This window comes from Oryx dammah, unplaced genomic scaffold (genome assembly GCF_014754425.2).
Source record: "Oryx dammah isolate SB20612 unplaced genomic scaffold, SCBI_Odam_1.1 HiC_scaffold_1, whole genome shotgun sequence".
NCBI classification, from domain to species: domain Eukaryota; kingdom Metazoa; phylum Chordata; class Mammalia; order Artiodactyla; family Bovidae; genus Oryx; species Oryx dammah.
In genome coordinates, this window is record NW_024070185.1 from 88,497,114 (window position 1) to 88,507,298 (window position 10,185).

The 10,185-nt window shown below is 53.9% G+C and overlaps 1 protein-coding gene across 2 annotated transcripts; it reads left to right on the forward strand.

The window, feature by feature from the left end:
* Positions 1-718: 718 nt before the first annotated feature.
* CDK20 (cyclin dependent kinase 20) lies at positions 719-9,437 on the forward strand. 2 transcript variants are annotated; one of them, XM_040240557.1, is made up of 8 exons: positions 719-1,101; positions 1,463-1,576; positions 4,069-4,257; positions 4,500-4,621; positions 4,822-4,884; positions 6,014-6,170; positions 6,598-6,753; positions 8,452-9,437. In XM_040240557.1, the coding sequence occupies exons 1-8, from the start codon at positions 1,027-1,029 to the stop codon at positions 8,647-8,649; spliced, it is 1,074 nt and encodes a 357-aa protein (XP_040096491.1). In that variant the 5' UTR covers positions 719-1,026; the 3' UTR covers positions 8,650-9,437. The 2 variants fall into 2 exon arrangements, with proteins under 2 accessions (XP_040096491.1, XP_040096500.1); XM_040240566.1 differs by having other exon boundaries at positions 6,014-6,137.
* Positions 9,438-10,185: the final 748 nt, after the last annotated feature.

Consider the following 10,185-nt stretch of genomic DNA (forward strand, 5'->3'; position numbering starts at 1 on the left):
TGCGCTTCAATGACCGACCTTGCACGTGTCATTTCACATGAGTGCAATGTATCTGTTGGAGGAGATTCTAGAAGTGGGTCAAAGAGGATATACAGCTGTGATGTGATTATTTTATTATTATGTTAGTTGTGATTGGATTATTTATGGCTTATCTCATCGTGTGTGAGATTGAACACTTTTTCAGAAGTTTAAAAAAGCTACTTGCTTTTATCAACATCCTTTGACGGCATGCACTTCTTAAAAATCCCTCAGTCTGCAAATTCCTCCAGTGTTTCCTCATTAGAAGTCCTCAGACATTGTCTTTCTGTATCAGAGTTTGCACTTTTTAAAAGTTGTCTTTAAATGCTGCCATTTCACGCTCCCTCCACACCGCAGACCGGAACCCGTCTCGCTTCAATCATCATTGACTCTGGGGCTTAAAGGCGGAAAACGGCACCTGTATGTTTTCCTAGGTGGAAGCTCTAGGTAAGGGGGAGGAGGGATCCTGGCCTTCTGGGGGAGGAGCCCGCCCCTCCCTGTAACTTTTCGGCCACGCCCTCGGCGCCGCAGTCACGCCCCCGGGTGGACGGCCCCGCCCCGCCCCGCCCCTCCCCGCCCCGTGCTCGCCTCCTCCCTGAAGAGCGGCTCCACCCTCCCGCCAATTTAGCGCCTTCCCACCGCCTCTCGGCTTTGCCCTCGGGCTGCGTGGCCCCGCCCCGTTGCGTAACCTGGCATCACTGGTCACGTGGTGGTCGGCAGAGGGGAGAGGGATCGGCGGTGACCATCGCTCACGCCCGCACGGTCTGCGCACGGATGACTTCTGCTAGTGAAGCGCACTGAGGCGTGATGGCGAGGTCCTAGGGAAAGGCACTGAGAGGCCCGGACGCCATCCCTAGTTGCCCTCGGCCTCCAGGCCCGGGCGCGCGTTTCCGCACCGTTGCTAGGCAGCCGCGTCTGGGGCGGGAGCCGGGGGTGGGCTAACGCGGAAGGGTCAGGTGCCAGGGAGGGGCTGTGACTGCGCAGGGTCAGGGTGCCGGGAAGAGCGCCATGGAGCAGTACCGCATCTTGGGGCGCATAGGGGAGGGTGCGCACGGCATCGTCTTCAAAGCCAAGCACGTGGAGGTGAGCATCCAGCCCTTCCTCCTTCGGTTCCATTGAGATCTCCCCGTCTTTCTGACCCATGCTTGGGCCATAGTTTCCGCCTCCCGGTAGTTCATCCTGGCGTGCGCCCGCCTCTTTTGCCCGCGGAGGGGAGGGCTTCCAAGTTGCGGCCAGCTACCAACGGTGCTTTCAGCGAGTTCCCCTAGGAGCCTGGCGTGGATATCTCTGAGTTGTGTGCCCAGCTCTGCGCCAGTTGGCCCTGATTTCCCTCCAGCACGGGTTGAGGGGTGCGTTCCACCCCCACGAGGACCTCAACCCTCGGCGTCGCACCCCTTTTCCCAGCCGGGACGGACTGGCAGTGTCTGTGTTCTGTCCCAAACAGACTGGAGAGATCGTTGCCCTCAAGAAGGTGGCCCTGCGGCGGCTGGAGGATGGCATTCCCAACCAGGTCCTCCGGGAGATCAAGGCCCTGCAGGAAATCGAAGACAGTCAGTATGTGAGTGGGGCTGGTGTTCTGAGGGGCTGTCCCCCTCCTTGCTCACTCCCACTCTGAGGGCCTGCGGTCACTGTGTTTCCTTATTTGCATCCTCACCTCTCTCAACTCACTGCCTTTCTTGTCCACACTCATTCACCCAGTTATTTCATTCCTCACTCATTCCCTCTTGTTCACTCATTTATTTCTTGCCTACTTGTTCATTCATTGACTGACTTATCCTTTTTCTCAAAACATATAATGATTTCTAATGATAATGATTATTGCCACCTGTTGAGCTCCTGTTACGTTCTGCAGGCTGGGTTAACTGCTTTTATGTACACTGACCTTCTGAGTTTTCTCCTCCATACTGCAAGGCGGGTTTCAGGCTCTCCTTCTCTCAGGCCAGGGCCTGCTCATGGGCACTCAGCTGGCTCAGCTTGTCCGTGGAGGCTTTGGCCTCATTGCAGAATCAGCGTTTTAACATTAGGGTCTCCCATAGGCTCTGCCCTCTGCTGGGCGCTGGCGACACAGCCTCTAACCTGCTCTTGAGAACTGAAGTGTGGTAGGGGAGACAGACAAAGGCTACAGGGTCCACTTGGCGTGATTTGTATGTGACAGGCATGAGAGGGGCTGTGGGCACATGGGGAGAGACACCTCACACACCCAGGCTCGTTACGTGGTTTTCTCTCTTGTGCATGTCCTTCCTGAGTGGAGAATGTACCTAACTTCCTGGGTAGTGACAAGGCTAGGCCCACGCACCCAAGAGTAGGCAATACTCTAACTTGCTTCTTATTCTCTAGAGATGTCCATGATATCTTGTGACAAAAGCATGTTTTAGAACTGCATGTGTCGTCCTGGTTTTGTATAAAAATATTTAGTGTATATATATACATATATATACTATATATATATATAGGCTTCCCAGGTGGCTAAGATGGTAAAGAATCTGCCTGCGATACCTGAGACCTGGGTTTGATCCCTGGGTCGGGAAGATCCGTTGGAGAAGGGCATGGCAACCCACTCCAGTATTCTTGCCTGGAGAATCCCATGGACAGATAAGCCTGGGGGCTACAGTCCATGGGTTCACAAAGAGTCAGACATGACTGAGCGACTAACACATACAACACACACACACACATATGAATATGTGTCTGTGTATACCATGTCTCTTGTAAAGTCTGGTGGGATTTTATTTTTGCTGTGGTTTTTTGTTATAATTTTGCGTATTATCTGAATCTGTGTTTGTCCCAATTTGTAAAATGACTGTCTGCTACCATCAAAATCAGCACTCCAGCCATTCTTGTTTTTTGAGGACAGTAAAAGGGCTTATAAACAGCTTGTGTGAGCTGGTTGGAGGGCCCGTGGGAAGCTGGTGATACAGTCCTGTGTCCTGTGTAGCAGGCCTGAAGGGTCTGTCTTTAAAACACTGCAGATATTCCCCTGGCCCAGGCCAGCCTCGCCTCTCATCAGAACTACTCCAAGAGCTCCCCGTTCTCTCCTCCACCTTCCCTGCCACTAGGTCCACTCCACAGTCAAAAACTGTAGGTGAGTCCACTCCCCAGCTTGAAAAGCTCCAGCGACTTCTCTTCACTCTGAAAGAACCATCTCTATCTGCTCCGGTTCATGCCAGCCTCTTCATTCATTCAGCAAAATGTCTTCCATGTCTCTCCGAAAACAGCACTATTGAGACTCCAGGAGTATAGAACAGAGCAGCCTCCTTCCTGTTCTTGCCTTCAGGCCTTGTGTTTGCTGACCCTTGCCCACAGCTCCCTCCCAGATCCCTGTATAACAGACCTCGCCCCGTCTGTTCTCTTCTGTTTTCATCAGAATATCCTATAGGTTTGTTAGTTTCTGTCATTTGTCCCCCAAGCTCCTTAAAGTCCTTGGGAACCCACTGGCCCTCCTTCCTGCTCATTGCTGTGCAGCCAGCCCTTGTGACCTTGTGGGCCCTCGGTTTATATGGCATGTCTCCTGCGCCCAGTGCTGGGAGCTGTGATCACCTGTGTGGATGTGTGTTTCCAGATGACTTTCCAGTTCGTGGGCTGGGTGGGGGATCAGACACTGCCCTGTGTGGCCTTTCTTAGACCTCCTTTCCCCTGAGGGTTTGCTAGAGCTAAATCACTTCAGTCATGTCTGACTCTTTGCAACCTCATGGACTGTGACCCGCCAGGCTTCTTGTCCATGGGATTCTCCAGGCAAGAATACTGGAGTGGGCTGCCCTGTCCTCCTCCAGGGGATCTTCCCAACCCAGGGATAAAAGCCACATCTCTTACGTCTCTTGCATTGGCAGGCAGGTTCTTTACCACTAGCGCCAGCTGAGTGTTTACTACAGGATTCCAGTAGGGACTTGCCTTCTGGGAGAAGGGAGCAAGAGAGCACCCAGCTCCCTGATGCTGAGCTCAGGTCTCTTGTCGCCTTCTCTGCCTGCCTGGTCCTCTGTTGGCGCAGGGGCTGAGGATACAAGAGAGTCTGAGCCATGTGAGTCTGCAGGCTGATGGTGTATCCCATGGCAGGTTGTACAGCTGAAGGCCGTGTTCCCACATGGTGCAGGCTTCGTGCTGGCCTTCGAGTTCATGCTGTCAGATCTGGCTGAGGTGGTGCGCCATACCCAGAGGCCACTGGCCCAGGCGCAGGTCAAGAGCTACTTACAGATGCTGCTCAAGGGCGTCGCCTTCTGCCATGCCAACAACATTGTGCATCGGGTCAGTACCACCATGGACTGGGGTGGGCCTGTGGATGGCTGGGCTAGGAGTTTGCCAGCCCTTGATAAAGGGCATGGTTTGGGAGGGGACGGAACGGGCAGGGCCTGGGGACAAGTGACCGGAGTTGTGGCCCTGGAGGAGACCAGGGCCTGAGCTCACCCAGGTGCCCAGCCTGCCAGCCTTCCTGTCCCGAGGCCCACTGGGGGCCCTAGAGGAACTGGTGCTTCTCTTGGTGCCCTCAGGACCTGAAACCAGCCAACCTGCTTATCAGTGCCTCAGGCCAGCTCAAGATAGCGGACTTTGGCCTGGCCCGGGTCTTTTCCCCAGATGGCAACCGCCTCTACACACACCAGGTGGCCACCAGGTAGGGAGGACCAATTTCCAGGGCAGGATATGGCAAAGGATAGGCCCCCAGACTTCCTACTGGGGAAGAGATGATTTTGGACAGAGATGTTCTATTCAAACAAGTGCTACTGGGGCTGGTGTGGGGGTCAGGGTGACCTTCCAGGGCAGCTTCCTGACTGACCAGTGACCTACCTGTGACCCCCTGCCCTCCTCTCATAGGTGGTACCGAGCCCCCGAGCTCCTGTATGGTGCCCGCCAGTATGATCAAGGTGTCGACCTCTGGTGAGACTCCTATGGGCTAGACAAGGGGGGGATGTGGGTAGCTGAGTCACCTCTCCTCCTGGACATTGAGGTCTCTAAGCCATTTGAGGGTTTTCCCTGCTGTGAGCTCTAGTTTGCCTTGGGAGTGTCTCCTCTGGTTAGAGTATCTCTGAGGAGTTTGGAATCAGAGATCCTCCCCATGAGAGTTTTGAGCTGGGAGGGGTCAAGTGGGATTGGAGTGACTGTCCCTGTAGGAAGCTTCTGGGCTGAGGTTGGGAAGGCAGTCCGAGGCATGGGGCATTTAAGCTGGTATACAGGGGGGGACACCCCAGGATTTAGTGTCCCTGAGTTATGCAGAGGCCTGGGTTCCTGAGTATGAAGGCCCTGAACCTTTATTTGGAGTTGGATGCATGGCAGCTCACTCTAGTATTCTTGCCTGGAGAATTCCATGAACATAGGAGCCTTGTGGGCTACAGGCCATAGGATCACGGAGTTGGACATGACTGACTTACCTGGTAGCTCAGTTGGTAAAGAATCTGCCTGCAATGCAGAAGACCCTAGTTTGATTCCTGGGTCAGGAAAATCCGCTGGAGAAGAAATAGGCTACCCATTCCAGTATTCTTGGGCTTCCCTAGTGACTTAGATGGTAAAGAATCCTGCTGCAGTGTGGGAGACCTGGGTTCGATCCCTGGGTTGGGAAGATCCCCTGGAGAAGGGAAAGGCTGCCCACTCCAGTATTCTTGCCTGGAGAATTCCATGGACAGAGGAGCCTGACAGGCTACAGTCCTTGGAATCGCAAAGAATCAGACACGACTGAGCGACTTTCACTTCCTAGAGTTCGAGGTCTGGGGGCTATTTTGGAGGTCTGCCCCAGAATGGGAGGGGGTGGCTGTGTGTCCCAGAGTATGAGTTTCTGAGAAGTTCCCAAAATTATTGGGATGATGTGTGTTTCAGAGTTGAGGCCTGAGACCTATTTAGAGAAGGGGCTGTGCTCCGTATTCTAGGCTTGAAGCTTTGGACTGTGTGAAGCTGGGGATCTGTAGGCTACTTTGTGGGTGTCTTGACTTCAGGGGGAGGTGTGGGTGCTGGTGTGGGGAAACCTGTGTCCCTGGTGTGAGATCTCTGAGATGTTTGGCTTCTGTACCTGCAGGGCTGTGGGCTGCATCCTGGGGGAGCTGTTGAACGGGTCCCCCCTTTTTCCAGGAGAGAATGACATCGAACAGCTTTGCTGTGTGCTTCGAATCTTGGGCACCCCCAGTCCTCAAGTCTGGCCGGTTTGCAGGGGCCTACCATTTGGAGGGGTGGGGGTGGGTGTCCTCTCTTTCCCCAGCAGCTTGTAACTCCCCTGCCCTGCATCTTCTGTCTTCTGCTTCATGGCCCCCACACCTCCTAGACGCTTCTAGACCTTGGTCCTGGCCCAGCATGGGATCTCCTCCATCCCTGATCTGCTGGAGGGGGAAGGATCAGGGTCCAGCCCCTACCCCTTCCTGCTAACCCCCAGCACACACGCAGCCCTTACCAAGCTGGGCATGGAACAGGCGCCTGAGACATGCACATGTTCACTCACATCGTGCTGTGAGCGCATGATGTCATGAGTGATGTGGTGCGAGCAGGGGCAGGTGGATGGGGCCTCTGTGAGTGAGTGGCAGCAGGTGGGTGACAGGAAGCAAGAACTGACTCCTGAGGGGGCTGACGGGGTGGGCACCAGCCCTAATGAGCCCCCTTCTCCTCCAGGAGATCACTGAGCTGCCCGACTACAACAAGATTTCCTTCAAGGAGCAGGCGCCCGTGCCCCTGGAAGAGGTGCTGCCCGACGCCTCTCCCCAGGCCTTGGACCTGCTAAGGCGGTTCCTCCTCTACCCACCACAGCAGCGCATCTCTGCCTCCCAGGTAGGGATTGTCCTGAGCCTCCTTGTTCGTGCCCCTGTGACCTAGCAGGTTGAGGTCCTCAGAGCCTGTGATGGGCTGGGAACAGCCCCCCCGGAGATAGGGGCCGTGGAGAAGGTGTGCCTTTCCTGAGCAGACCCTGGAGAGGCAGCAGGTGGCTAGGAGTGGCCATATTAAAAGGGCATGCCCACCTCGCTGAAGAGTGCATCTCGCTTCTTCATCCCTTCATTCCTTCAGGAAGAATTTACTAGCAGCTGGCATGTGCACAGCATTGTCTTGGGTCCTGATGCCGAGTGAACAGACGTGACTTGTTCCTCTGGGCTCTCCACCCTGTGGTGGGGCAGGGCAGCCAGTCTGTGGGCATCAAGGGGAGGGATGTTGAGACTGACTCTGGGGTCGTGCAGGTCTTCTGGAGAAGGGCAGGGGCAGGGGTCTATTATCCCAAGAGAAATGATAAGCAGAGGCCTGGAGAGGAGGACCCAGAAGGGGTAGGTTGTGGCTGCAGGCGAGGGAGGAGGGGAGAACCATGGGCTGTTGGCTCATGGTGTCAGGCCTCTGTCACGTGTACCTGTCCATCTGGCCTCACGGCAGCCTCACCTCCCTGCCCTTGGAACAAGCAATGTGTGTTTACATACATCCGCTGTGAGTTCCAATGTCAGCAATACCTTTAGGGTGTACTGAAGCCAACCGAGGCTTCCCAGGTAGCACTAGTGATAAAGAATTTGCCTGCCAGTGCAGGAGACATTAAAAAAAAAAGATGCAGTTTTGATCCCTGGGTCAGAAAGATCCTCTGGAGAAGCGAATGGTACCTCACTCCAGTATTGCCTGGGAAATCCTAAGGACAGAGGAGCCTGGAGGGCAAAGTGTTGGACATGACTGAAGCGACTTAGCACACAGCACAAAGCGAACAGACCACTTCTCAGCCCCGCGCTGCTGCCTCCAGTCTAAGCGCCTCCTGCCTCCCCGCAAGTCCCCAATTGCCTCCCAGAGTCTGCTTCTCCTCCTGCCCATTCAATCTCTCCACCCGGCAGAGAGAGGGACCTTGTCCAGGCAGGCTGTCAACATCTTCCCCTGCAGGGCTCTCTCCTCAGCCAAAAAGCCCAGGTCCTAGTGGCCCACTGGCATCACACACGTGGGGCCGTCACATCTGTGACCCTGCAGCTCCCTTCCCCTTGCTCACTCCCTGGGACCCCAGGCCTCCTCCAGGTCCTAAGGTCTGTGCACTTCTGTCCCAGAGCCTCACTCATTCAGCTTTCAGATCTCTGCTCACGTGCTACCTCTCGGGGCCTACCCTCCCGTTCTTCAGGCCTGCAGCTGCCCTAGTTTTCTTTGTCCATGCTCTGACTTTCTCTTTCCCACAGCACCAATCATCTGATGCACTGTTTATCTTACTTTATCTTGTTTATCCGCCCCTGTGCTGTGCTGTGCTTAGTCGCTCAATCGTGTCCAGCCCCTGACTATATGGAAGACTTGAAGGCAGAGCTCTCTGTTCAGTTCACTGCTACATCGCCTGTCTTTGGAGCAGTGCTGAAACAGTGAACACTCAGAGCTGTTGGGATCATCTTGAATGGAGAATGCGTGAATGAGAAAATTTCTTCCGGGGTATTCGCATCCCCGCTGCCCCCCCAGAGGGAAATGAGCTGAACCTGGAAGGCCGCAGTGACCGATTTCCTTTTGCTATCTCTCGCTCACTCCCCTCAGGCCCTCCTGCACCACTACTTCTTCACAGCTCCCCTGCCTGTCCACCCCTCGGAGCTGCCGATCCCCCAGCGCCTGGGGGGACCTGCCCCCAAGGCCCACCCAGGACCCCCGCACGTCCATGACTTCCACGTGGACCGGCCTCTCGAGGAGTCACTGTTGAACCCGGAGCTGATTCGGCCTTTCATCCCGGAGGGCTGAGATGCAGGGCCAGGCCCGGTTGGCTTGTCCCCCCAACTTCCCGCCCCTCCCAAGGACAACCCAAGCCACTCGTTCCTCTGCTCCAGCCTGATTTGGACCACGGTGGCCCTGGTCCTGGCCAGACGATGAGGCCATCCAGCAGAGGGCGCCCTCAACCTGTGCTGTCGGCCTCCCACCTGTGCGCTGCCGAGGGATGCATCTGAAGGAGGCTGTGAGTTCCACTCCTATGCCTGCCATCATCAGGGATTCCACCGGTCAGGGATTGTCCCAGTGGAACCATCTAACGGAGCACTGAGTTTACGATGTCCTCATGTTGGAAACCCAAGTGAGAAGGAAAGTTTGGTTTGATTTTGTTCTCAGACATTAAACACTAGTTCAATTTTGAGATTTATTATAAAAACCCTGAGTAGTTCTATGTGACGTACGCCCCTCTTCCATAGTTCATATAGAGAGAAGTGGCCGAGGTGGCATCATCTCTTGACCCTTGTTTCTCTCTGGTCACTTGGAAAGTGCCCCCATTCATGGCTACTTTAGTCTTGGGGGCTTCCTAGGTTCTTCGTGTAACAGAGCTCCTTTTAGAGGTGAGGTGGCAGAAGGCAAGGGCCAGGGATGGCTCAAGTTGGGGACCCAGTAGCGACCCTCCACACCTTAAACTGGTTTACCAGCATCACCCTCAGGATAAGGGTAGGCTGGGACCACATGAACCTCCTCTTCACTCAGAGATATCTTGCAAATAAGACAGACATTCCTGGAATTTATTTGTTAATTCAGTAAATACCAAAACAATCCAAACTTGCTTTTGTCTTTCTTATTTAATAATTTGGTAAGCCAACTCTAAAATATATATGTGGAAATGAAAAGGTTAAGAGGAGGGAGAAGCAGAAGAAAAAGAGAAAAGCAATGAAAGGATTTACTGTATCAGATACATACCAAGACATATCACAGGGCTATAGTAAATAAGACAGTGTGCTACTTGTTCATGGATAGATTAAAAACAGACAAGTGAGAGAAACTTACTAGCAGTGTTTTATTCAAAATATACATTTTGTGCTCATATGTATAAACTTCTGCAAGCGCTGAGGTTACAGAGGTGACTAACTGCCACCATCACTGCCCTCTAGGCTCTTTGAGGGTAAAGCACAGTAAATTCAGTTGTTGCTTGCAGGGATAAGTTTAAGTGTCTCATGTGACTTTAAAGGTGTTTTAAGGATCTGGCCTCTGCCTGTTTGTCCAGGCACATCTGAAGACTAAGCTTCAGTCTAGCTCAATTTCTGGTATCTCTTACCTCCATATGAATGTGGGTCTGGACCCAAACCCTGATCACTGACACTCAGCCAGTTCTGCTCACAAAGACTCTATAAACCTTACCCCCACCCCCGACACAGACCCTAGCCTTGACCTTGAGTCTTATATTTAACCTGACTCTATTACCCTGACCCTGGCAAATACCCTCACTCTCAACTTCACTCAGTTCTTTAGCAGCCCCTTCCCCACCCCACCTCCCGCCCAGCCAGTGGCCTGGATTTGATCTTAGCA

What these genes read in the sequence shown, in the direction of transcription:
- CDK20 (XM_040240557.1), top strand. Translation starts at nt 1,027, where the DNA reads ATGGAGCAGTACCGCATCTTGGGGCGCATAGGGGAGGGTGCGCACGGC. An exon ending in TCAAAGCCAAGCACGTGGAG is followed by an intron (nt 1,102 to 1,462) that starts GTGAGCATCCAG and finishes TGTCCCAAACAG; the next exon opens with ACTGGAGAGATCGTTGCCCT. An exon ending in AAATCGAAGACAGTCAGTAT is followed by an intron (nt 1,577 to 4,068) that starts GTGAGTGGGGCT and finishes ATCCCATGGCAG; the next exon opens with GTTGTACAGCTGAAGGCCGT.